Raw genomic sequence first — 27,640 nt, 5'->3', positions numbered from 1 at the left:
CAAAAGATTCGTCTCGTCAATTTCGACCAAACTGTGCAATTAGTTTTTATTTTCATTTATATTTAATACTTCATACATGCGTCTAAAGATTTATTGTGATGGAAAATTTGAAAAATTTTGTAAAATTTTTTAGAAACTAAACAAGTCCCAAAAGTAGTGGCAAGCGCCGCGTCGCGCGCCACACCTGTCGCGTTAGCAGGGTACCTACGCGCAGGCAGCAACTTGTCCCACACGAAACCCCTCCGCAGAAGACTTCGGCCTTCACCCAAAAATCAAAAAGTTTTCAACATTCCTCGTCACATCAAATCTTGCGGCACATGCATAAAGCATTAAATATAGATGAAAGCAAAAACTAATTACACAGTTTAGCTGGAAATCACGAGATGAATATTTTGATCCTAGTTGGTCTATAATTGGATAATATTTGTCACAAACAAACGAAAGTGCTACAGTACCGAAATCTGAAATCTTTTCGGAACTAAACAAGGCGAAAAGCTTTTGGAAAAAGTCTCCCAGGCCCACACCGGCTCCCCACAGCACGGGCCCAGTCCGTGCCCGGCACCCAGTAAATAAAAAATATTTGAAACCAGATACCGGCCCCCTCGCTGCTACTGACATCTGGGCTTGGAGAACGCTCGTCCCGCTCGTCAGTGTGACGGCTACCAGAAATCCGAGTGGTTTTGCGCGAAGACATATCTGCGAAACGATCTGCTGCGGGTGGCTGACGTGCGGGACCGGAGCAGATAACTCGAAGACAAATTCACCGCCTCAAATCTGCGCACCGACCCCGGCGCGGGGCCCCTAATCCAAACCGCCCGTGCACGTTGGCTCCAACTGAACGGAGCGAGTAGCCCCCAAAACTACTCGCCGGCGCGGGCGCGGAGGCGGAGGCGGAGGCGACTGCGAGCTCGGCGGAGGCGATGGACGGGGAGGAGGAAAGGGAGGAAGGGGAGGTGGGGGAGTACAAGCTGCAGAGGGTGGTGGGGAAGGGCTCGTTCGCCGAGGTGCACCGCGCGGCGCACCGCCGCACAGGCGCGCGCGTGGCGGTCAAGGCGATCGACCGCCGCCGCGTCGACAAGCGCGTCCACGACGGCATCCTGCAGGAGAGGGAGATCCTCAGGAGCATCGACCACCCCAACATCCTCCGCCTCCTCGACACCATCGACGTACGCTGCCGGCCGCCCCCCTTTTCCATGTTCCAATCGCGATCGAACTGAATAGCACGCTGCTTAATTAGCGATTTGACACGAGTGAGTGTGTTCTGTGTTGCCGCGTGCTTTTTCGCCGCAGACGAAGAAGATGATGTACCTGGTGCTGGAGTACTGCGACGGAGGCGACCTCGATGCGTTTCTGCACAAGCACGGCCGGCTGCCGGAGGCCATAGCCAAGGACTTGATGCGGCAGCTTGGTACTGGGCTTAATAGAGATTTATTATTTTTTTTGGGGGGGGGGGGGGGTCTGGATTTACTAATTTTGACGTTACTCTATTGTTTTGGATGTGTAGCGGAAGGGCTGAAGGTGCTGAGGGGGAGGAACATCGTGCACCGGGACCTCAAACCACAGGTCTTATTTAATCTTTTCGTGGTTGACGTTACTCTAATGTCCATGGGTGGATGGATCTTGCTCCTGATTGTCGTACTACTACCTGGGATGGATGATTGTCGGTTTACAAGGGGCCTACATAGTGTTTGACTGTGTGGAGTTAAAAGATGTTTATTCTATACCTGCTTGTGCACCTTTTATAAATAGCCACTAAAACTTAGTTAAATGTGTTAGTCTCAATTAACTGCAATTCCATCTAATGTGAAAGACCACAGACATTTACTGAAAGTACATGATTACACATTGTACTTTTGCACATGTTCATTTTGTACTTTTCCACATGTTCATTTGTTTTGGCTAACTATGGTTGATTACTGTCTTATGTTTCTGAGATACATCATTTCCGTCAATACTGATCAAGCTGTGAAACTCGCAGAACCTTCTCCTATCAACCAATGGTGATGCCATCGTATTGAAAATTGGTGACTTCGGGTTTGCCAGGTGAGAGCAGTATGCCCCTCATTATTGCATTAATATTTAGTCAAGCACAGTTTTTTTTGGCCTGCTCCACTAAATGGCATGATCTCATCAGGTTATTTATCGTTGTTATCCTTTCCAATTCGATCCACAGTGATATGTTCATACTGACTTTTATTGTCAAAATGTCTGCTTTTCTGAGTACTGTATTATCCTGAATGTGCTGTAACTGAGTAATTTGTTGTGAAATTAATTTTTGGAGTGATTTTAGGTCACTGGTGCATGAAAATTTAGCTGCCACAATGTGTGGGTCTCCATATTATATGGCACCAGAAATTTGGCAAGGGAAAGACTATGATGCAAAGGTTAGCTCATTTCCTTCATTAAATTCGTAGGTTTTAAATAAGTGTGTAATTAACTCTTCTTGAAAAAGCTTTGCAGTCGGACTTGTGGAGTGTTGGCGTCATTCTTTTTCAGCTAGTCACAGGGAAGCTGCCATTCACCGGGAGTAATGCTTTTCAGGTTTGTTGCTCTTGTATAACACATTCAAATGCATATGACCTAGATGGCTACATGTGCCTGCTAAAACTAGTTGTTGCCCATTCTTTTCTGAATACAGCTGCACCAAAATATCCTGGCTGCCGATGATCTTAACTTCCCTTCAGAAATTGAAGCTGATTTATGTGCTGATTGCATTGATTTGTGCAGAAGACTCCTGCAACGTGATCCAAGTGGGTCTGCTGTCCCATTTTATTTTTTGCTTGTGCAAAACAGGCGTGTGTCAACGATTTATTTTCTGCAGCATTTGTAGTTGGTCATTTCTTGTTTCTTGTGATCGTCCTTGATTCTAAGTCATTGGAGTGATCGGTTTAATTTTGACCAATTGGAAAATCAGGCTGAATATACATTTGGTTTTGCAGAGGAGAGAATAAGTTTTGAAGAATTCTTCAATCACAAGTTTTTGGCAACAAGGTCGACTCTTTACTCTGGTTCTAGTGTTGATCCATATGACATTGTTGTACCGTCTACTTATACTAAAAGAAAAAATGCTTCAGTTTTTAGCTTAGCAATGCCCGCTGCACATGTTTGCTGTCCTACTGGGTTCTTTTTCCACGACGACACAGGAGATCTGCTTGTCTTCATATTATGAAGATGATTTGTGGGGTGGGGTGGGGGGGGGGGGGTTGAGGGGACCAAAAACATAACGAAACCAGTCACCCTAAGACAGCAAGACACAAAACACACTCCAGACTCACGCACACACTTTAGAGAAAACAGAGGAACAGAAGCTTCAAAAAATAGAGTGGGCGACCGCCACCAGATCATCACACACATAAGGTCTAGTTGCTACCAAGAAGCTGTGGGGCAGTCAGCAAAGTGATGCCCTTACCTCCAGCAGGCAGCTATAGACTCCAAAGCCTCATCTCTTCTATGGCTAAGGCCGGGTGAAGGTCCATCAAAGACACACCGATTACAGTGATTCTGTAGGGACCCGGTGCCATAAATAACAGTGGAGTTAAGACCCTGCTGAACTTGAACAGCCTCACATGAACGAGAGCGCCAATTATCGAAGTTTACACCAAAGCAGAAATGTTTACCCCCCAACAATGATCTGTTCCTTGCTATTGATGTAGCGTCTGCCTACATAAATTTGAATGATATATAAATTCATTAGTGGTGTAGAGGAGTAAAGAAGACAAACAGTGCTCATGAACAATTCAATAGTATGCACTCATATTTTACCTAAGAATTATGCTGGTATGAGCTGCATCATGTTTACTTAATTCTTATAATTTTCAATGATATTTGGAATATTGCACTTCAATGAATGAGCATTGCAGCTCATATATGCAACAGTCCTGCTGTTTTTTTTTTCTAGATTTTTCTTTATGTTTTTGAAGAGATTTTGCAACGTTGATTTTTTTCCATTTATGTTTGCAGTAGTTTTAGTTTTTATCATGCCAATTAGCCAATATTTCCACCTGCTTTGGAGGAAGTAATGGTTTTAGTGCACATTATGTACTTCTATAAATGGGAGTTACCCATACGTGCCACAATCTTGCAGCCTTTTCTAGATTTTTCTTTATGTTTAGAATAGTTTGGTTTTATCATGTTATACTTTCTTCTGTGTTCAAGCTGACTAATTATAACATTTCAGGAAATGCGAATAGTTTGGTTTGATCATGTTATACTTTTGTGTTGAAGCTGACTAATTATGACATTTCAGGAAATGCGATGAATCCTGTCAGGCTATAGAGTTAAGGAATAACTGCCAGACAATCACCTCTCCTGTTGTCCTAAAAACAAAGTCTGAAAGCATTGAATCAAAAAATTCGAAAGGTACATTACCTATCTTTGGATCATAAAGCGTATGTTCTTGTTAGGCATTAACTTTCTTTTTTTTTTCAAAGGGACGGGTTAGGTATTAACTTTCTACATATGTTTTCCAGTTTTTGATTCATGGGAATGGATTGAACGAGAATATGTGCTTGTTCCGGTAAACTGTACTTCTATGGAAATGTCTTCACTCAACATCAACAAGTCCACAAAGGATGATACAGATATAAGAACTGCCAGCTATGATAGGCCCGCTGCCAAAGGGTCTGCTCAAAATCAAATCAGAGACTTAACTGATACAGCTACTGGTATACAAAGCCATGGATGTGCTCCTGTGCTCATTTCCCAGGAGTCAGCCACTGTGGACTGTAGACGAGGGAAGCTACCTGATTATATTACAAGGTTTCATTCTCTGAATCAATATGTGCTTGTTCTTACGGAACTTGCTCGGGAAAAGGTACGACTACTGCTATGCTGGAAACTATTATCACTGTGGCCCTAAACTTGATGTTCATCATCATTCTGTCTTAGTGTGCTTTTACAGTTCAGTATGAGTATTTGGTCAGACTTAGACTTCACAATGTGTTTTCTATGTAATGTCAAATTCAGCCTTCAAAATAGATTTTCTTAATATTCTTTGGCAATAAATATCTTTCTTTGTATGCTACTCTTGGAAAAAGCCATGGTATTTTCGGTAGAATTCTTCTCCTTTAATATATATATATATATATATGACAGAGATTTGTTTTTTCAATGTTAGTCATTTCCAAATTTCAACACTACTGTACCCCACAAAAGCTGTTTTATACTATCGTAGAAATGGCATTTGTCATTTGATGGATCAGATATTATAACCCCTCTTTTTCTTCTGTGTCCTTGATTTTCTGTGTTATTCAGCTTTCTAAAGGCCTGTACTTGGAGGCGCTATCAATTGAACTTGTATTATTAGCTATCTGGAAAGAGGCACTTGATGCATGTAGCTTACTCATGGATGCATCAGATGGTGAAAATTTCTCTAAATCTTCTCAAGAACATTCCCTTCCTATGAGTGGCCACTCACCTCTGAATGTAGTGCGAGGGTTGGATTTCACTAGGACGGCTTCTGTTTTTTCCTGGGTTGAAAGTGGGTTCATGAAGGCATATGATCGTGCAGAGAAGATATCGCATGTATTGCGGAAGAGTGACGGTTAGGAACACTGATCTTCTTAATACTTTTTGGTATTGATTCTTGATTCTAACCAACATTTTTTCCCAGATAATACCGAGATGCCAGATGCAATGGATGTCGTATTCCAAACTGCTTTGGAATATGGGAAGACTGGAGCTGTAAGTATCACTATATGGGTTTCTTTGTTGGTTTGTATGGAAACATTTAGCTCTTTTATGCACACTGTGGATGCTGCCTTTGTTTTCCCATGTAATTAAAGAAAAAGAAAAGGGAGCTTTGTTTTATGTTACCATGACTAGGCAAAGCTTTCTAACAACAAGCAAACACATCCGTTACATGCATGAACTTGATCCATGGCGTGCATAAACCCTGATTCCCTGCACCTGTAAACAATTTGCTTTCATTTTTCAACATCTTCTGTAGAATCTGTTAGATATATATAGATGGATAGTAGATACCCCTATTTGGAGAAGTGTTGCACTTCTATTATTCAAATCCTGCGAACATTGCTGTGGGGTTACAGGCTGCATGTATTTAGCCAGTAATTGGTTACAGCTGATACTTCTCATTGACTTTTTTAATTCACTGATCTTTTCAGGCAAATGAAGTTTTGGGACACCAAAGCAGATCCACAGCGCTATACTCAAAGTCTATCATCTTGCTCACATTTTTAGTACAGGAAGCACCTATGTTGCCACTAAATCCACCGCTTTCCCTTTCGCCGTCAGATCAGCAACGCATCCATAGGTACATAGCTAACTTGAAGAGCCATCTCTGCTGTGCTCAGGTTGCAGGGCAACAGCAGAGATCAGTTTATAACTGAACATGGTTGCTCAAGGATTGAAAAGATTAATTTATCTGCATCTGGTGAGGTTTTCTTGTGCTCTGGTGCAGCGTTAGTCCAGCATTTTATTTTTTTTTGGGTTCTATAAGGAGGTGGGGTGTTCAATTCTTTGGTGTCATGAACCTTTGTAAAATTGTAGTTGCCGAACACCATGATCCTTCCCCCTCTTTTGTATATAGATAACACCTACAAGCTCTATATGGTCGTCCCTTACCATGCATATGTTGCAATGACTCTGAACTTGTATATATTTGTGACTTTGTAAGTGCCTTGTGCAAACCTGTAAATAGAAACTGGTTCGAACCTTCTCTGGACTGCATACTATCATTTCTAGTACCAAATTTTGAAGCTCTGAAGCATTATCTGTTCTGAGGTAGTAAGATGTATTGGAAATTCCCATTTTACATTTACCACACAAAGGTCGTCTGAAAAGCGCGGCCGACTACATTCATGATTCTTGCATATCAAGATTAGTTGGGCCCATACCACAAGAAATTGGAAGCTGCCGGATTAATTTACAGTTGACTTCTCTTCAAAATTTTACTGTACCCTAAAAATCAAAAACTTTTCAAGATTTTCCATCGCATCGAATCTTGCGGCACATGCATGGAGTATTAAATATAGATGAAAATAAAAACTAATTATACAGTTTATCTATAAATCGTGAGACGAATCTTTTAAGCTTAGTTACTCCATGATTAGATAATGTTTGTCAAATAAAAACAAAAATGCTACAGTGTCAAAATCTAAAAAAAATCAGATCTAAACAAGGCCCTAGAAGGCCAACTTGAAAAACAAGTTTTCAATTTTAGTCCGTCTTTGCCACCATAAGTATAGAGCTTAACGGCTATTTCTTGATCTTTTTTGTTTCTTTTTCAGGAATGCCTTGAGCGAAGTCATTCCATATTTTCTTGATAAGCTGTTCATTACATCATTGTAATTTTTTTTATAAGTCCATGCAATTGTTATGACAAGCTAATGGCTCATGAAGATATGGTAAGCACTTGGTTTGTGCAACTGGTGAAGTTATTTTAGTCCGGATCGCTATTCCTATGCGCTGCATCGTGGCAACCAACATATAAGATTATTAGAAAGATAAGCAGACCTCAGTTTGGCCTCATAAAATCAACCAAACGGAAAAGAATCTATATTAATGTCAAGGTGAGATTATCCCAAAAGCAAGTGAAATCAACTCGTTGGACAATAAAAATCCATCTGGGTCGCTGAGACGGATGAATGCAACTCTGCTTCCAAAATCATCTTCATTTTGCAGGTCCAACTCAAAATCAATATGTGGCAAGGCTCGTCGATCCATATCCATGGCAATTACAAGCCCACTCTCCACGAAAGGCTTAAATGTGTTACACAGTGATAGCGCCAGGCTTTTCCCAAAGGATTTACTGAAACTTTGCAAATCAAGCCCCCAAGCTGTTCTCAGTGATAGCATAACCACATCCAGTGCCATGTCCTTCATATCAGAGCTTCTAGACTCATGGCACCACGTTCCATCCTCTAACTTCTGAACCCATTCTGCATACTCCTTTGTTCTTCTGGGCCTGGAGTACCTGATACCGTTAATGTAGCTTGCAGATCCAAGACCAAAGGCATAGAAGGGCCGGTTCTGCCAGTATGTTAGGTTGTGCTTGCACTCGTATCCAGGCTTGCAGTAGCTACTGATCTCATAGTGATTATATCCTGCTTCAGAAAGCCGCTTCGAAGCAATCTTGTAGAAGTTTGCAGACTCAGTGTCACTCGGAAGAGGAAAGACACCAGGAGAATACCTGCAAAAAGTTACATATATGAATATAATATAAGGATCAGTGTCAATTCGTCTCTTCAACTGAAGCACAATGGTCGGCCATATTGTACATACACAACGATTATTGCTGGTTTGCATCTAAAACTACATTATGGAATCACTGAACCTATCATGAAACATGCACTTAGGAAGGATTTTCTTATGCACCATCCACAATGGGCAACAGAACTAAACATGCCCTAAGCACAAGGTGAAAGTAAATTACTCTGCACAAACTGTAAATTTATAGGTGTATGGTGGGCTGCTGGCAGATACCCTAAGTACATGGTTAGGCCCAAACTGAATTAAAAGGTTAACTTTTAGTCCACAAACTAGAATTAACAAAGAAAAGAGCATTACTGACTTTGAGTCAGTCGCCCGCAGGTGGATCATCAGTAACAAAAAGAATGGCATTTTGAACTGCGCTTGTGCTGTATTTTATGGTGCTTGTGGAAAACATATAATCTATTTGTTTTCAGGGGTGATCATGGTCAGGGATGAGTCAAGTCATTGGAGATATCGTGAGGATGCTTATTATGTTGCCAAGTTTTCAGGGGTGATCTGATGGTCAGGGATGAGTCAGGTCCAAGAAGCTGGTGAAGATGGCGAGGATCAATGGGACATTGGAGAATATGGCAAAATAAGCGCCCAAAGTTGGGTGGAACAATGCAATGATGTGTCAACTATATCAGATTCGGAAGTCTCGATGGAGCATGGAGATCAGAGCCATCAGGTCTCTTCAGCTGCCAGTTCTCATATGCAGAGTGGCCGGTGTGAGGCTTGGAGTGGTGCTGCTCGTTTAGCTGAGATTGATTGCTGTGATGATGTTGCTTATGGCAGGGCACAAAACCACAAATACGCATGAACCAGATGAGACTGTCTGTGTACCATTTGTTCTGTAAAAAGTTGTAGAATTCACAAAACGGGAAGAAGAAAAATCACTTACATTTGCCCAAACTTGGTGCCCTGCTCAATTTGCAGATCATACACGGAAACGTGAGTGGGCCTTGCATCCACGGTGCACCTCAAGCTTTCCTCCCACATCTCCTGGGTCTGATTCGGCAGCGAGGAGATGAGGTCCATGCTCCAATTCTGCAGCCCCTCGCACGCCGTGACGATCCCGACGGCCTCGTGCACCTCCTTCACGCCGTGCGCGCGTCCACACGCCCGCAGCAGGTCCTCCTGGAACGCCTGCACACCGAGCGAGACGCGGTTGACGCCCACGCCCACGAGCTCCCTGAGCCTGGCGGCGTCGAACGTGCCGGGGTCCATCTCGATGGAGACCTCGGGGCACGCCGACAGGCCGAACCTGGCGCGCAGCGCGTCGAGGATCGTGGCGACCAGGCGCGGCGGGACGAGCGACGGCGTGCCGCCCCCGAAGAAGACGGTCTCGAGCGGCACGCCGTCGTCGGAGACCGGGCGCGTGGCGGAGACCTCGCGGAGCAGGAGTTGCACGTAGTCGACGATCCTGGGGTCTTCCGCGGCCTCGCCACCGCCAGGGGAGGGTGCTGAGGATGAGCCGAGGGCAACGATGGGGAAGTCGCAGTAATGGCAGCGCTTGCGGCAGAAGGGGAGGTGGACGTAGGCGGAGGCCGGGGGTAGCGGCGGCGGTAGCAAGGGAGAGGGAGGCGGGGAGAAGGAGGAGGCGGAGGTGGAGGCGGAGGAGGCATATCGTCGAGCAAGTGGAGGGCGTGGGCGGACTGCGGCTGGTTTCGTGCGCGGGAGGTGGGAGACGAGCGGGAAGGCCAGCCGGAGCATTATGGAAGCTGTGGCGTACGCACCTGCCGGATAGGACCGAATCGGTGATTTGGCTGCGGTAAGCCGTGTGGGTTTGCTTCGAGACGAGGATGCCTCAAGCTGGGCTCAGGTGGGCTGCAGCTGGGCCTAGGCTATTTCAAAAAAAAAAAAAAGACTTCGCCTATTTGACAGCGAGCGTTTCTATTCAAGTTGGGCTTCCTATAACTTTCACTATGGATGCTGCCTTTGTTTTCTCACTAATTAAAGAAACAGGAAAGGGGGGTTTTGTTTTATATTACCATGAATGGTGCAAAGCTTTCCAGCAGCAAACAACACACATCCGTTACATGCCTGAACTTGATCCATAGTGTGCATGAACCCTGCGATTCCCCTGCTACCTGAAAACAATTTGCCTTCATCTTTCAACATAGACGTGAAGTTCTATTATTCAAATGATGCGAAAACAATTGCTTTGGGATTACATGTTGCATGTATTTAGCTAGTAATTGGTTAGAGCTAACACTTCTTGGCTTGTTATTTACTTATCATTTCAGGCAAATGTGAAGTTCTAGGACATCAAAGCAGATCCGCAGCGATATACTAATTGTTGCCACTAAACCCATCGCTTTCCCTTCCGCCGTCGGATCAGCAATGCATCCATAGGTGCATAGCTAATTTGTTGAGGCTTTCTTGTGCTTTGGTGCAGCGTTAGTCCATCATGTTGTTTTTTGTCTAGCTACTAGGAGGTGGTGTTCAATGCTTTGGCCGGTGTCATGAAACTCTGTAAAGTTGGAGTTTCCTCTATCTCTTTTGTAAAGTACATATTATATATAAATAGCTCTATGGTCGTCCCACCGTATCTCGAAATGACCCTACAAACTGGTCCGAACGCCCTTCTCTCAACTGCATATATACTCTGCTTTCGAGTACAGTAGTGCGTATCAAGTTTTAAAAAAGCTCTGAAACAACATCTGCTGTGATGATTTTGTATGTAAAACTGCCGTTTTACATTTACTGCACAGGGGGGGTCATCTTTTTCTTTTTGGATACAAAGCGCGGGCGTGTCTTGACGTGACTAGTATGGAATCGAAGGCGAATAAGGAGAGGCACGGGAAGAGCAATGTGGTAGACCACAAGGGGCACAAAGCATCTCTGTTGCCCTGCGCCGCTGGGCGAAATGTTTCGTCTCGTCTCGTGTTTAATTGCGGTTTAGCTCTTGCGTTTGTTGCATAGTTCCGCAGCGAACACGCGGCCGGGGCCTGTGACTGACTCGTACCGGGTGGTGGTGGACTAGTGTACAGGAACTGGCGAGTACTACAGTAGCTGGTCCTTCATGTTTGTGATGTGTGTGTGTGTGTGTGTGTGTGTGACTGGCAGTGGCAGGATGAGTTTTTTTCACTGGACCAGCACCACACCAGGCAGAGGGAGCTGTGTCAGCCCATAAAAACGGGGACGGGGACGGGGGCGGGTACCGCTCGGTACTTTGGAGCGGCGTGCATGGCTGCCCGTCACCAGATCCCGGCAGCAACCGAAACAAATCTCTCCAATTATTTCCCGGCCGGCCGGCCGGCGCATGCAGACGCGTCCAACAAACCCCGCGCCCCCGCGGTCGCATCCCCATGGCGACGCAGACGCGCACAGCATCCATCATTCCGCCAGCCTCCCGTGGCTCCATCTGCTGGGGTCCGTCGCTCCTCTCGCCGAGGACAACGTGACAGCTGACGAAAACCGCATGCCACGGTATTTTACACAGTACAGTAGCTTCTTTATTTTTATGTTAGGCCTTGTTTAGTTCCGAAAAATTTTGGAAAATCGACACTGTAGCACTTTCGTTTGTATTTGATAAATATTATCCAATTATAGACTAACTAGGCTCAAAAGATTCGCCTCGTCAATTTCGACCAAACTGTGCAATTAGTTTTTATTTTTATCTATATTTAATACTTTATGCATGCGTCTAAAGATTCGATGTGACGAAAAATGTGAAAAATTTTGCAAAATTTTCTAGGAACTAAACAAGGCCTTACACAACTGGACGTGCGTGTACAGTATTCCCGTAGTACTACTACCGTCGTCTCTGTGCTCTGCGTGCCTGCCCTGCCCGATCCCGTACGTCTCTCTGCGGGTACAACAGATGCCGCGAGCACGCGTGCCACGCCACGGCTGACACCTTCCTTCCCACTGGAACGCTTCGCTTCCCCCGGCCCGCGCGCGCGCGACACCTCTTCAGGCTCTGACCTGCATGCATGTTGCTCCTGGGTTCTCTGGACCTCTGCTGCTTCATTGGAAATGATGCCATGCTGAGCCTCTGTGCGCGTCGCGTATATGTGCACGTACCGGTACTGCTACGCATGCACAAGTCTCCTCTCCTCCTGCAGTAGTCCTACACACTTCTGCCTGGACCTGTACTTACGCTCACGTGTTCCTCAGCTCCTACGATGCCACAAATTAACCACTGAAATCATCTTGTTAGGCCTGTTTTTTTTCCGGGTGCTGTTTAATTTGTATTCCAGCAAATTAGGGAAGTTCTAGAAGCTAGCTACGGATTCAAACAGTTCTAACTTGTAGCTAGCCAACTTCTATAATTCTAGTTTGGCTACTGTTTGGATCCATACAGTTCTTGAAGCTAGCTAGGGATCCAAACAGTTCTAACTTGTACTCCTGGTAGCCAAAATAGGGTTTAGTTGCTTCAGGCAATGGGGGTAGCCATTTCCGAGCTCTGTCTTTGAGCTGCCCCTTCATCAACCTCTTTTTCTTTTGGGTACCGACCACGACCATGACCAGCGACCATTGCATTGCTGCTCCTTCACCAACTAGAATGATGGGACGCAAGGATGGAGGAGTGTTGAGAAAGCTCTTGGACTTGTTTAGTTATTGGGTGAAAAGTTTATGTGACATCGAATATTTTATGGGATGTCAGAAGGGTTGTTCGGATACAAATTAAAAAACTAATTACATAACTCGCCTGAAAACCGTAAGACGTTTCTATTAAGCTTATTAATCCATCATTAACACATGTGTATTATTGTATTAATTATGACTAATCATATACACTAATTGGGTTTTAAAGATTTATTTCGTAATTTTTATACAAATTATGTAGTTTGTTATCTTTATATATATATATTTAATGCTCTATACATGTGCTAAATATTTGATGGAACCAGTTGAAAAGTTTTTGGATCATAGCCCAAGTGGATCGGAGAAACGCACACGATATGGCTCAGGCAGTACGGAGCTCCCAGGGTCGAGACTCCCCCAGTGGCCAAAAAAGCTGTCGAAGAAGAGAGACCAGAGACGCACGGACGGAGACGGACAGTAGACGAGCTGACGGACCGTCTACCGAGGCCACAGCATGTACCGCCGCTGCCCAGGCCCAGGCAGCCAGCCCAGCGGCTAGCGCAGCGCGCGGTGAAAACAAGTTACTGCTGCAACGGCAGGCAGCTAATTAAAAGCTGTGACGGAGCCGGGGGAGATGATGCTCACAGATGGAGACGACGGGAAGAGGCTGGCCGGAGGGAAAGGGCTGCCTTGGTCGGCTTGCCTCGGAGTCGGTGCAGATCCAGAGAAGCAAACGTCCCAAGATTTGGCTCGTCTCGCATGCAAAAACGCGAACCGCCACCAATAATGCGACCCTGCCGCCGATGAGGCCGAGCACACCGTGCCGCGCGCGGCTCCCCCATCACCTTGTCCTGTGCCCGGCCGGACTACCCGACGACGGCGATGGAGCTTGGAGCATTGGAGGGTGGGATTGCGATCGCATCCGATTCCCGCGCGCCGCCGCGCCCCACACTGTACCGCGCTGCCGACGCGCGCGGGTATGCATGCATGCATGCCCCGTAATCGTATGCATGCCATGCATGCTTGGATTCCGAGTGAATTCCAGACTTACTACCGGATGTCACCGTCGTAGCTGGACGAGTCTACGAGATCGCTGCAACGACGGCCCTAGCGCATGCATGATATGATATAGCCTGGACCGTTCCAATGCAAGGCAGGCACCGTCACACTGCGCCTTCACAAACCCGTGTCAGATAGATTCCAGCTAGTGAACACATCTCGCGCGCGCGCGCAGTGTTTGTACACATCTGGACGTGCCTTTCTCGAATGGATGATCGTCAACCAATCAACCATGTCCAGGTCGAGGTCGAGGTCGAGCTGGCGCGGAAACCACCAAGCGGACCGCGCGCGGCGCCGGCGCCACATGCTGCATGCACCCCGGCCGTTCCTTCGTTTTTTGATGGAAAGCCGTTCCTTCGTTTCGTTTCCCATTCCAGGCCGGCGGCATCATCACCGCGACCGGGCGCCCCGCGCGCGCGCGCATGACGACGCCGCCGCCCGCTGTCGCGTCCGCTAAAAGTCTCCGCGACCTTTCCGTTTCATCTCGCCCTGAGGCAAACCGTACGACCGGCGCGCACGCAGATCCTATGTATGCTTGTCGTCCTCGCCGTCAGTTCAGGGCTAGCTTCAGACGGTTTGCATGCCGCGTGTTCCGTGCCGTGCCGTCGCAGGCGATTGTCCATTGCAGCCCCCAACTGTGCACCATGAGGTCGACCGGGCGAGAGCTAACAAAAGGAAACGAGATTAAGAGGAATATACCCTACATTATTATTAGGCTAGTTTTAATAGAGTTTTTAGAGTTTCATGCACATTAACTATACTAATATGACACTATATTTATGAAAAGAGAAATAATAAGAGTTTTATGGAAGTAGAGACAGTTTTATCTCCGTAAAACTCTTTTGTACCGTTTTCAAAATATGGATATGTTGAAACTTTCACTGAGGGTAACCTTGTGCTGTTTTTTTTTTAATTAAAGTGTCCGAGTATCCTCATTTTTAGATGTGCTGGTGCAGCTAGTAATAAAGCAGAGAAGGTTAGAACGGTCATCTTTTTCCTATCTAGAAGCTATTCAAAGTTGGGTTCTCTGCCATTATGGAAACTAAGGGAAAAGCTAGGATGTTTGGATCCTCTCCTATAAATTGTAAAAGTCAGATTGAAAACGGTGGAATCCAAATATGCCCTATATTATATATAGGCTGCGCTAGAGGAGTTAAACCTAAACCATGTGCAACATCGCCACAGGTGGTGGTGGCACGGTTGTGAACTCTCCTTTATGGAGATAAGGAAGGGAGCTCGAAGGATACAGAGAGAGAGAGAGGATATGGCCAAGATCCAGCACCTATCATAGATTGATTTTTGTTAGGTTTAGTTATGCATTGAAAATTAATAGTGGAATAACATAATATATAAGGCAAAGTCATCTGGCTAATCTCTTTAGTTAGTTGAGTTAGACCTTATGCATCATTTGTTGTGGCTTCTTGTCGGCCTAAACCTAGTGTGATGCTAGGTCATGAGTATAACGAGTTGGACCAATATATGTTGCACACTCTAACATATTTTGTCACCATGTCTTAAATTGTTTTGCATTTAAGCATTCTCAGATGTTTTTTTCCTAAATCACAACAATGAATGGAGGCCCAGAGCTCTATTAGCACAGTTGTACAACACGATATTACCTAGATTTTTCTCTGTCATTCGCAACTTGGAGGATGACGTCCATTGCGGTTGGTAGTGGCAGAAGAAGTACTGATGTCTAGCTATATTTGACCTTTCTCAGGTGCATTCCTCTGTGTCATGACCACGAATCAAGGTGTAGAGCTCTATTAGTACACTTGTATTGTACATCTTATTTTCTGATCTATCCTTGTCGAGTGGACACTAGCTAGCGGGCTTGGCAGCAGCACAAGGAGAAATGTGGTAAGCCAAACAGCATTGATGATTCTATTTTCTAAGGAAAAGAATGACATTTGCATAATTCTTATGTTAAACTTAAAGCTTAATTAAATTAGCGTAACACAGGAACACCTAATCTGGTTTTGTGTATAATTGTCTTAATTGGTTCTGATCTTTTAACTGAAGATGCCCTGAAAGCTGCTGAAGTCCTTGTGCCTGCTCAAGATGTAGGCATGACATCAAACTCCTCTTGCAATGGTCGTCGTGGGTGAGGCGGACACCGACACCATTGTGACCGGCGGCTAGCTCCAGTCTTTAGCACCACTTCTGAGCTCAACTTGGGCCTTGTTTACTTCTTTTTTTTTTGGAAAAATAGAAATAATAACACTTTCGTTTGTATTTAATAAATATTGTCCAATTGTAGACTAACTAGGCTCAAAAGATTCGTCTCGCAAATTACAGGTAAATTGTGTAATTAGTTTTTTTCTTTTATCTATATTTAGTGTTACATGCATGTGCCGCAAGATTCGATGTGATTAGGAATATGAAAAATTTTACAAAATATTTTGGGAACTAAACAAGGCATTGATAGGTAGGTCTTATATTACGACCAGTTTTCTTATATCACAGAGGTGACCCATCTTATAACTCAGTGTGGCATGAGACCAGGCCTAGCTGGTAGTTATCTATCAGGCCCACCAATCATGAACCTAGATTAGTGAGAGACCACCCTCTTCAGTTATTCAATATTATTTTTTTTCAAAACAAATTAACAAATAATACTTTCAGCCATGACTCGGAAATCAACTCTAACATCAAATACTCAGACAAACACGCTAGTGGAGTTGTGTTGTTAAAATCAAATGATGGGACATATTATGCATTCTTCTCCGAATGTACTACGAGTTTGCGGCGTGGAGCGAGGAACGTTCGCGTGGGAGGAGCCGGCAGAGCGTAGACAGCGGGATTGATCGATCGATCCCACCGAGACGTATAGACCGGGCCTGGCATGCTGGTCCGACGCCCGACGATGTGCCGCATGCGCCTATACGACGACGCTGTTTTCATATGGCCCCGTCTGCGGTCTGCGTCTGCGCCCAAGCAAAATATATATGGACCGTCCAGTGCAGACGCAACTTCGGCGGCATGCCAAAATACACAACTTCTACAGGAGTGCGACCGGGCATTATGTGGACGAAGACACAAACATACTATGCTGTACGTTTGCACTGTTTATAAGCGACGAAAGTCCAGCTGCTGCAGCTGGAATGCAAACAGAACGGTCTGTCGTCGGTCTCTGCCCCTGAAAACTGGAGTTTCTGAACCAGTTTACTCGATCACACTCGTGACTGTAAACGGATTCGATACGGACCCATACAAACGTATATGTAGTTATTTTTTTATCTCGCATAGGCTTGTTCATTTAAGATTATCTGCCGACTAAATTAGCAAATAATATTTTACTTATGACTTATTATCAGCCAAGCAACAAGCTATTTGATTTATATAAGCATAGATAGTATCTGTTATATCGGATAAAATATAAATGGATATTAACATTATGTCCATATTGGACTTTGAGGTCAAATATGAATATGGTGCAGATATTGAATATTCATATTATAATACAAACCATCTATGTACTCGTGTATGGGTATGTTCGGATCAGCTAGTACTTAGTAGCTAAAAGTTAACCTAAATTAGTTGGAGTTGGTTATACCTATGCCTTGTTTACTTCCACCTCAAAACCTAAAATTTTTCAAGATTCCCCGTTACATCGAATCTTTAGACACATACATTGAGTATTAAATATAGATGAAAATAAAAAACTATTTACACAATTTGGTCGGAATTTACGAGACGAATCTTTTGAGCCTAGTTAGTCCATGGTTGGACAATAATTACCACGAGCAAACGAAAGTGCTACAGTGTCGCGAAATTTTTTCCTTCGGGAACTAAACACGGCCCTAGTTAGCTAAGAACTAGTTAGGCCTTGTTTGGATGTAGTCGGATTCACATCAATCCACATGTGTTGTGGTGGATTGGAGTGGAACTTGAACTAAATTACACTCCAATCCACATCAACACACATGGATTGAAGTGAATACGACAACATCCAAACAAGGCCTTAAAGATTTAGTTAAAAAATAGCTCATCGATTAGCTCTCATGTTTGGATGCAAATAAGTAATTTTTAACTAATTTTTAGCTAACTAGTATCAAACATACTCTGTATAGAGCTTCGATTCAGGTGGTATTTATACTCTTTTTTAGTTATGTACTACTTCCGTCCATACAAGAAAAACTATAGGAGTCGTACCAGTAAAACTAGCTTAATTTTAATCAAATTTATAGTAAATATATTAATATTTATATATTTGACTAAGTTAACTTATTTTGTATTATAAATGTTAGTATTTTTATATTATTTTGGTTAAACGAAAATAAGAATGCTATGGCCTTGTTTAGCAGTTTCGTTTTTATTTGACAAACATTATCTAATCATAGAGTAACTAGGCTTAAAAGATTCATCTCGTGATTTACATTTAAACTGTGTAATTAGTTTTTATTTTCGTCTATATTTAATACTCAATGCATGTGGCGTAAGATTCGATGTGATAGGAAATCTTGAAAAAATTTTAGTTTTTTGGTTGAACTAAACAAGTCCTATGTCTTTTTTTGAAGGGAGGGACGACCTAATAACCCTGAAATCCAAAAAGTTTTCAAGATTCCCCGTCACATCGAATCTTGTGGCACATACATAAAACATTAAATATAGATGAAAACAAAAACTAATTACACAGTTTAGCTGTAAATCACGAGACGAATTTTTTGATACTAGTTAGTCTATAATTGGATAATATTTATCACAAATAAACGAAAGTGCTACAGTACCGAAAACTTTTCACTTTTCGAAACTAAACAAGGCCTAAAGCGCAGTGCGGACATGTGCAAACCATGAACCGGGCTGCATGACCGTGATCGATCGCATGGCCAACCCGGCAACCCCTGCCCGCACGGTGACCGAGGAGAGCCGCAAGCCCCAAACGGAGCAGACCTCCCTGCGGCAGGCTGGCCTAGGCTAGCAGACGGGGAGAAAGACCAGCCCAACATCGACCACGGCGGAGGGGCGCAAGCGGAACGCAGCATGGGCAACGGCAGGTCGGTCGGCGACGCAGAGCGAGCGGAGGCCGACTGGCCGATGGAGACCCCACGGGGACGGCCGCCCCGCCGCTGCCGCTGCCCTCGGTGCCGACAAATCCGCTATGCTAGCCGGCCGCTCCCGCTCGCGCTCGCGCCACCCATGCAGGACACCCGCAATAATTCACGTCTTGCGCGCATCCACCGTCGTCCGCTCCCAAATCCAAATCCTTCCCTCCTTGCCCAGCTACCTGCACTGCCCTACCCACCACCCCCCACCTGTTCGAGAAGAGACAACTCCTCCCTCCCCTCCACTCCACTTTCACACTCTCTTATGGCCTATCCTCCTCCTCCTTCCTGTTCCATTACATAGTGCATTCTACAGTGCTGCTGCTGCTGCTGATGCAGCTGCTATTCCTGCCCTTCCTGTTCCATTTATTGGAGCCCTCGCTGTCGCTGCTCGTAGTCGTAGCTCCAGCTGCTGCTGCCGCCGCCACAGGGAGAGCTAGCGAGGAGGCGTAGCTGGCTGTAGTAAGTGCTGGTGCTGCTGCGTGGACGGAGGAGGGAGGGGGGTTGCTGTTGTGCGCTGCTGCCGCCTCAGGGAGGGCTCATTACTCCCTCGTTGCGTGCTGCAGTTACTGCTACCACTCGCTACTGTATAGAGACGCCTTGCGAGCCTCTTCTCATGGAGAGGATGCAGCTGCAGCTGCAAGGGCCCATCGCCTCTTCGCTGGTAAGTTCACCTACACGTACACACACCCAGGGAGCTGAGGGGGGCAGGCAGGCAATGGAGTTATGGAGAAGGAGCAAGCAGCTTCCATTTCCAGCGCCAGCTTCTCTCTGGAGGAAGCTCGTCGTAAATGCAATGGAGTAAATTCTCCTGCTCCTGCATCCTGCCTTCCCTTCGGCCCTTGTTCCTCCTTTTGCTGCTTCCCTAGTGGCAGCAGTTCTGCCGGCACCCACCCACGCACGCACGCACAATTCAATGCGCGCCACTGTACTCGCTGCGCTTCCTAGGAGATCGAGTGATCGACTCGACTACTATGAGTCTCTTTAATGGCCTCTTCCTGTTGTACGTACTTGCTGCTCCCGTTTCTCGATCGGCTTTGCTGATGATGTGCCTTTCTTGCTCCCCTTCCGGCGTTGGCGTGGCTACCACGGTGGCGGTAATGGAACAGTGGGCGGACAAGCAGCAGCAGGCGGCCAGCACCAGCGCCGCGGTGGCGGCGGCGCAGATGCCCTTCCTGGCGTTGCTCCAGGGCGCGGGCGTCGTCATGGAGGCGGAGGAGCAGCAGCAGCATGACGGGCGCAAGCGGCAGGCCTTCGCGCGCGCCGTCTCCGACCTCGACCTGCTCGAGAGCTGCGTCACGCAGGCGGCGGTGGCTCCTGCTGCGGCGTCTGCGCCCGTGGCCAGCAGGACCGAGAGGCGGAGGAAGCGGCCGAGACCCCGCGCGCGGGCCGCGCCGCCGCCGGAGAAGCGCAGGAAGCCCGAGGAGGCCGAGAGCCAGCGGATGACGCACATCGCCGTGGAGCGCAACCGGCGGCGCCTCATGAACGACCACCTCGCCTCGCTCCGCTCCCTCATCCCCTCCAGCTACATCCCCCGCGTAAGCCCCAAAAGCCCAAAGCCATGCAGCGCCCATGCAGACGAGACAATGCTGCGTTCCGATCCATCGTCTCTGACGATGCAACATTTGCATGCAGGGCGACCAGGCGACAGTGGTGGGTGGCGCGATCGACTACGTGAAGCAACTGGAGCAGCAGCTGGTGGCATTGCAGGCGGCCGCGGCCGCGCGTCGCGACGGTACCGGCGCCGGCGCCGCGGTGGCCACGGCCGCGTCGGACGGCGTGTTCGTGTCCCCGCAGTACGCGAGCTACTCGGACTCGTCGCGCGGCGGCCTCGGCGCCGGCGTGGACGTGGAGGCCACGGCCGCGGTGGGCGGGCACGTGCGCGTGCGCGTCGCGGGGAGGCGGTGGCCCGGACGGCTCGTGCGCGCCGTCGCCGCGCTCGAGGACCTCCGCCTCGCGGTCTTGCACCTCGCCGTCACCTCCGTCGGACATGACGCCGTCGTGTACTGCTTCAACCTCAAGGTCAGCGACAAGTGTCACGACGATTTTACTTCCTGTCATGGTCATCCATGTCCACGCACTTCCATTGCTTGCGTTACGTTCCCTTACTCGTCCGTCCCTACGTTCCCCCAATCATGCGTTTGACTGGTGCAAAATGCAAAAGAGTACCCTTTTTCTCTTTCCCGTTTTGTGTTAAAAAATTGCACTTGATTTGAAATCCACCTGTGCAAAGTGCAAGTGTCTATATTTGAAAAAGTAAAACGTGACTTCAAAAACTGCACTAGAACACTCTATATTTAAAATCCACATATGGAAACTGCAATAGAACACTCTATATTTGACAAAGAAAAAACATGACTTAAATTCGGGGGGAGTTTTTTAATTATAAATTTTGTACGAGTAACTCTTTTGCATTCCATTTAAAAAAACAATAGGGGACTAGGAGTACATGTTTTTCCATCGTTTCCTATAGTTTTTCGATTTTTAGAAGCACGAAGCATCCTAAATTAACAACATCTAGTGCTCTTTTTTACTGAACCACTTAGAGATGCTCTTAGCACATGATATTAACAAAAAAAATCAGACTTAAATATGGGACAGAACTAGCATTATCTAATAATACTGTTAAGGGAGTATTACAAGTATATATATGATGTCTAGTATCATACTAGTAATGCTACATTGGCAGCATTATCCTAGTGTTTTTTTATTGAATTCGGTAGGAGTAAATTCTTTGCATTTCGTTTTCGGCCTTGTTTATTCCGTGATTTTTTTTACTTTGGCTACTATAACATTTTCGTTTGTAATTGATAATTATTAGTCAATTATGGACTAACTATTCTTAAAGATTTGTCTCGTAAATTATAGAAAAATTGTACAATTAGTAGTTGTTTTCGTCTATATTTAATGCTCCATGCATACGTCAAAGATTCGATGTGACGAAAAATTTTAAATTTTTTTTTTGCAACTAAACCAGGCCTTAAGAAAACAATGTGTTGATGAAATTGCTGCAGTCTATTTTCTTTGTTTCCAGTAGTTTTTAGAAGCGTCCGAACTAACAACTTTAGTGCTTGTTTTCATCCCAAACACTTTGAGACGCTCTTAGAACATGATGTCAGTAACAAAGAAATTCAGCCTTAAATTTGGGATTGGGACCAATCTAGCATCATCATCATCATAATATATACTGCCATGGTAGTATTTCTAGTATGATACTAGAAATCTTTTGCGAGATTTCGCTATATGCTGGTATGCACATGCACTCGATGCAGCAGCCATGATGGTTGCAGAAAGCGAACAGGTTGTTTTTCCTCGTGAAGCGTTGCGTTTGCGTGGGATCTCTCAAAACGAAACCGCCGTGCAGTGCATGGGTGTCGACGCCTTTGTTCGTTTCTGTTAGGCAGGTCTTGGAGTATGTAGATGGAGTGTTCGAATACGATGAGCCCCTGGTGGCCTTGCCTTGCATTTGGTACAGGCCGGCAGGCATGAGATGAGACCACCGTCCACCGGGCGCAAGTTACAGACAGATTAGCCCTTACAAACCTCAGCTTTCCCTGGCTGTCTGTTTTCCTCTTGTCCTTGGAATCTGCGACGCGAAACACAACCACAGCTCTCGCTAGCTCTGCATGGCGTCTGTGCCGTGCATGCCTCTGTGGCGCGCGCGCGCTCGTCCCTAACCTTGGTGCACATGTCTGTGTACGTGCAGATGGAGGAAGGGTGCGAGGTGGCGACGGCGGATGAGGTGGCGACGGTGGTGCACCAGATCTTCGCCTACGCCGCCGGCGCATGCTGCTGACGACGACGGCAGCCGAGGAGGACGGGGACGGTAAGTCAAAACCACGGAGGCCGGGCGGGCAGGCATGTGTCATGTACACGACGAACGCGGGCGCAGAGGAGAGGACGACGGGCGGCCACGCCACCAGCTGAGGAGGAGGACATGCGTACGTAGAGGTAGAGCAGGGGCAGCAGCGCTAGGGGACCAAGCAAGCTTGGCAGGTGCGGCCATGGCAACGGCTGCGCTGCATGCAGTGGTCCATGCGTGCAGCGCAGAGACGAACAGGTGACCTCTACGGTAAAATTGACTGTTGTTGTTACTTGGCTGGCAGGATGAGAAGAAGGCTGATGAGAGTGGTACAACAGTGTTGGGGTGGCAGGGCTAGCTGTAGACCTGTAGGTTTTTCTTTACCCCTTTTCTTTGGAGAGCCATGCATCCGTGCGTGCGTGTGTGTGTACGGTTTTATATATATATACCACGCACAGTATCGTGTGTAGTAGTTCCGTGTTTGCAGTTGGCGCGGTGCCGTGCACCCGAGCTGGCTCTGGCTGCAGCGTCGGCCTCTGATCTCTGCAGCCCCATCTCTGCGTGGCGTGCGTCTGCATGACGACTGCGTCTCCGTGCATGTCCTCTGCTGTCGTCGTTGCCGCCGCACCAGTCTGCATGCTTCTCTCTGCGACTGGGAGGACGGACGGAGGACGCCCGCGCCGGGACGGACAGCTTTTGCCTCATCGGGTGCTGTCGCCATGTACAGATGCACTTTCCTGTGTGTGCCAGGCTGAGCGGCGCACGCCACGCTGCCACAGTATGCGACTGCGACTCTGCGAGCGAGCAAGCAAGGGGCCGGCCGGGTCGCGGCTCGATCGGCCACGGCGGCCGGTCAATGCGCCCATGCCATCATTGCCAGCCAGCTGGTGCGAAAAGCCTTTTGCCCCGATCCGCCGATCCATCCATCCTTGCCCTGCGCCGCGCTGCACGCGGCGCCGAAACGAAACCGACCGTGGACGGACGTGCCGTGCTCCGCTCCGCTTCGCGCGTTCCGCGTCGCAAAAATCATTCTCGGCGTGCTGCCCCGCACCGCAGTCCGCAGAGCCAAAAGCTGCCGTGACGCGGCCGCCGGCCCATGCATGCGTGTGCGGGTGCAGCCGTAGCGGCGTAGTAGCCTGTATCTACCGCGCGCGGCGCAGGCACTGTGCGCACCGTGCTCGGGCGGCGGGTCACCACTGTGTTGGTGCGGTTTGTTTCCCTTTCCCCCACCGACGCGCTCCGGGGATGTCGCTCGCCACGGCCGCCGGTGGCGTCGGGTCGGCGAGCCAAAGTCAAAACAGAACGGAGGAGGGCGTACCGTTCGTTATTAATGCGGCTGCGGGTACGCGCACACGCATGAGCATGACACCACACGGACACGGGGGCCGGCCCGATCGCCCATCGCCGATCGCTGCCTCATCAGCTCTGCCCTGCCGTGTGATTCGGCGTAGGTGCGTGAAGTCACCCATGTCCATGTGTGCAGCAGCGCCAGCTCCTGCTTCCTCATGTGCCCGCCATTAATGACCTGGCGCCGTGCTTCAGACTCCACCACTTGAGGATCTTTTCTTTCTCGTGCAAGGTCATGTTTACTTCTCAAAAAATTTTGTAAAATTTTTTAATTCTTCATCACATCGAATCGTTAGACGTGTGCATCAAGTATTAAATATAGACAAAAATAAAAACTAATTGTATAGTTTGGTCGAAATTGACGAGACGAATCTTTTGAGCCTAGTTAGTGCATGATTGGACAATATTTGTCAAATACAAACGAAAGTGCTACGGTACCTGTTTTGCAAAAAATTTTAGAACTAAACAAGGGCCAAGGAAAACAGAAAGGGGCTTTCACTGGTACTTGCAAGGAAGCAAGACGGCCATGCCCATGCAGTGCGCCCGTGCTTGCGGTGCTGGGCTCTAGAGTAGAGGTTGGAATTGGACCATGCCGGTGCGGCACACAGCACGGTCCTCATGTGTTTCACGTCGTACTTCGAGCCATGTGAGACACGTCGGATCAGGTCATACATATACTCTTTACTTCAGTTTATCTTAAGCATGAGTCTTTATTTTATCTTAAGCACATCCCCATATATAGCTTGCCGACCCTGTCTTACTGTTGTGCCGGCGGCCCTCAGAATATCTTTTTGAGATTTTTAATTTGTGTGTGTTCTCCTCGTTCACAATCGTGACATAGCCAAAGCTGTCTATACTATTTTTTATGAATTTCATAATTCTTTCAAGAACAGGAGTATAATTGTATTATAAATGATTTATTTTTTTCAATTTTATTGCAGTGTTGTACTATATGCTTACAACTCGCTGTCTGGCAGTGGCAGCTGCGCCTGCTTCGGCACTGCGATATACGTGACCTGGCGCCCGGCAGCGGCAGATGAAAAGCGAAAGGCCGGGTGCAGCATGCCACTCGCCGACGTCGGCGCCGCCCAGGGAGGTGACGACGCGTTTGTCACGAGACGACGAAAGCCGTACTGGCAGCATCGTTAAACATCATGTGAGTGATTTGTGCAGCGACGGCAGCCATCGCCGGCGCCGCCCAGCGATAAGCGGTCGTGGTACGGACCCTGTCCCTGCGGGGAGACAACAGTTTCGCCGAGGACCGTGCCCGGTGCCCCTGAGGGCTGCTGGCTCTGCGTGCTTGGACCTGGTCCTACGGATGCCATGACAGCCGTGTGGTTGTGCCATCTCTTCAGCCTAGACGTCGCCCAGACGAGACAACTGTAACATGGGCTGGGCTACAAACCCGTCTCTCTCCTCCTCCGCCGAAATTGCTCACGGGTACGCGTCAGCCCAAACCATCCCTCTCGTCCAGCCGCAAAGGTGCACCTGGCCACGGCCCATGGCAACGCTAGGAGGTGCACAAGGCGGCCTTAGTGGCTCTGGCCACAGGGACAGGGGCGCTGGAGGCACCAGCTGCAGGCATGCGTACAAATGCTTTAGGCAACAGGCCGCCCACAAGAGCAACACAAGGAAGAAGACCCGAAGACAAGAAAGTAATTTTGCTTCACACAAACATGCTGGCATGCCTATGTGTTCTGCCACAAGTTAATCTAAGTGCAAAAGGCAGTAGACAGTAAGGCCTTGTTTAGTTTGAGGAAAATTTTGGATTTCGCTAATGTAGCACTTTTGTTTGTTTGTGGCAAATATTATCCAATCATAGACTAACTAGGATCAAAAGATTCGTCTCGCGATTTACAGGTAAACTGTGTAATTAGTTTTTGTTTTCATCTATATTTAATGCTTTATGCATGTGCCGCAAGATTCGATGTGACGGGGAATCTTGAAAAATTTTGGGAACTAAACAAGGCCTAATATCTCCCTTGAGCTTTTTCATCTACTAGTATCTCCAGTGGTGTTGGCGCAAATTCAGCATCTTCAGTCCAGCCTGCTCACAACTAATCTCTGAGATGACAAAGATAAATGGAGTTATACCTCGGGATCAAGCCAGTTTTCCTCGTTCAGAATGTACAGAGAATTGGTTGAACACCCTGTACCGCACCCTGCTTTCAAATGGATCTAGAAATATCCGTGCTAGCCCAAGCATAAAATATTCTTTTGGCTTCTACTTAAGGATAGACTAAGTACGAGGAACATATTAAGGAGAAGGAACATGACCATTAAAAACTATAGTTGTGTTCCATGCAATTCGTGCAAAAAGGTTTGGATCAACTTTTTCTCAATTGTGACTTTGCCAAGCAGTGCTGGAATCCATTAAACATTGATATCCATCAAGGCATTTCCTTTCCAACAGTTTTATCATCATTCAAGGACAGCCTACTTTCGAAATTTTTTATGGTGGCAGTCATACTTTTATGCTGGTCAAATTGGACAGCAATGAATGACTGGATCTTCAAAGGACTGCAACCAAGTATCCAAATTTGTAAACAAAACGTCCTCAGAGAGCTAAAACTGGTTCTGCTCAGAGTCAAGCCAAGTGCACTCACAAGATTCGAATTATGGATGAAAAGATCCAAATTATGGCTACAATCAAGCTTACCCTCTCAGTCTTGGGCTTTGCTCTTCTTCTTTTTTTATTTACTTTAACTCATTCTTCGTTCTTTATCTTCGGTTTGTAATTCTTCAACTTGGACTTCGTTTTTTTAATAAAATCTTTGTAGGGACCAAGGCCCCTCTAGTTCTCTCTAAAAAAATGCAAAAATGGCTCAAAGTGTTGAATATAATGGGCCATTAGCCCATATTTATATTTGATGATTAATTCAAGGGTCCATAATTAATGCTATAATGAAAATGGTTTAGTACCATATTGATGATTGACCATGTGTTAACTCAACTTAAATAGGTGGCCTTTGTTAGTCCCTATAGAGAAGTTGAGGGAGGGTGAAGGGGTGCCACACGCGCGCGCCGCCGCCGCCGCCGAGTCGTGACATGAGATTAATGGTCATCAATCAGATATTTCCTCCTGAGGCCTATATATACCATACGCACCCACTCCTTCCATACCCATACCTGCGAGAACACATTCAGTCTTCTTTCTTCCTGTCGAGTTGCTCTCTGTCCATTTCCGTCCCGAACCTCTGCGCGCACAGAGATCGGGAGAGCAGGCCTCCGGAACCCGACGCCTTGCATCGAGACACCTGCTCGGGTGTTGCGGGCAATCAGATTTTTGGGGAGCGTCTTCCGCGACTGCTCACCGGCGAGATCGTCTTCTTCCACTCCGGCGAGTCTTCTTCCTGGTGGACGTTCGCGCGGATCGAGATCGACTACTTCGTCTTCTTCCTGGTGGACGTTCGCGGGACTGCACTGCGAACATCTTCCTGCACCGACTGTGGTCCGCTACTTCGAGCAACGCACTATGTCGACTAGTGCGAATGGAGCCGCCGGTGCCTTCGGCACTGGTCCCTCCTCTGGGTACAGTCTTATACGATTGTTTTTCGTTTTCAGTATGTTTCTTGTTGTTGCAGTAGTATTTGCAATGTTTATCTCTAATCTGAGTAGTGATAAAATTACACACGTGCACATA

The 27,640-nt window shown here is 46.9% G+C and overlaps 3 protein-coding genes and 1 long non-coding RNA gene across 4 annotated transcripts; 3 read left to right on the top strand and 1 right to left on the bottom strand.

Moving 5' to 3' along the window:
- LOC8085724 (serine/threonine-protein kinase ATG1a) lies at positions 800–6,716 on the top strand. The gene is made up of 13 exons (XM_021451886.1): positions 800–1,166; positions 1,291–1,408; positions 1,505–1,563; positions 1,979–2,043; positions 2,291–2,384; positions 2,461–2,541; positions 2,639–2,750; positions 2,940–2,991; positions 4,247–4,359; positions 4,470–4,813; positions 5,254–5,542; positions 5,612–5,682; positions 6,123–6,716. The coding sequence occupies exons 1-13, from the start codon at positions 921–923 to the stop codon at positions 6,345–6,347; spliced, it is 1,869 nt and encodes a 622-aa protein (XP_021307561.1). The 5' UTR covers positions 800–920; the 3' UTR covers positions 6,348–6,716.
- Positions 7,475–9,952, bottom strand: LOC8077971 (oxygen-independent coproporphyrinogen-III oxidase-like protein sll1917). Its single transcript, XM_021460015.1, has 2 exons — positions 9,113–9,952; positions 7,475–8,149 (listed from the first exon to the last, which is right to left on the bottom strand). Exons 1-2 carry the CDS (start codon positions 9,922–9,924, stop codon positions 7,525–7,527), a joined length of 1,437 nt encoding a protein of 478 aa, XP_021315690.1. The 5' UTR covers positions 9,925–9,952; the 3' UTR covers positions 7,475–7,524.
- Positions 18,953–20,663, top strand: LOC8077970 (transcription factor bHLH57; the record flags this gene model as incomplete). Its single annotated transcript, XM_002468572.2, has 3 exons — positions 18,953–19,512; positions 19,958–20,386; positions 20,484–20,663. Coding segments are annotated over exons 1-3 (657 nt in total), but the record flags the coding sequence as incomplete, so codon positions are not given.
- Positions 20,743–23,132, top strand: LOC110431838. Its single transcript, XR_002449300.1, has 2 exons — positions 20,743–20,870; positions 22,555–23,132. It is a non-coding gene; the product is annotated as an uncharacterized LOC110431838 (long non-coding RNA).

This window comes from Sorghum bicolor, chromosome 1 (genome assembly GCF_000003195.3).
Source record: "Sorghum bicolor cultivar BTx623 chromosome 1, Sorghum_bicolor_NCBIv3, whole genome shotgun sequence".
In the NCBI taxonomy this organism is placed as follows: Eukaryota; Viridiplantae; Streptophyta; class Magnoliopsida; order Poales; family Poaceae; genus Sorghum; species Sorghum bicolor.
The sequence above is the reverse complement of the archived record's forward strand: the minus strand, read 5'-3'. Positions and strand labels throughout refer to the sequence as shown.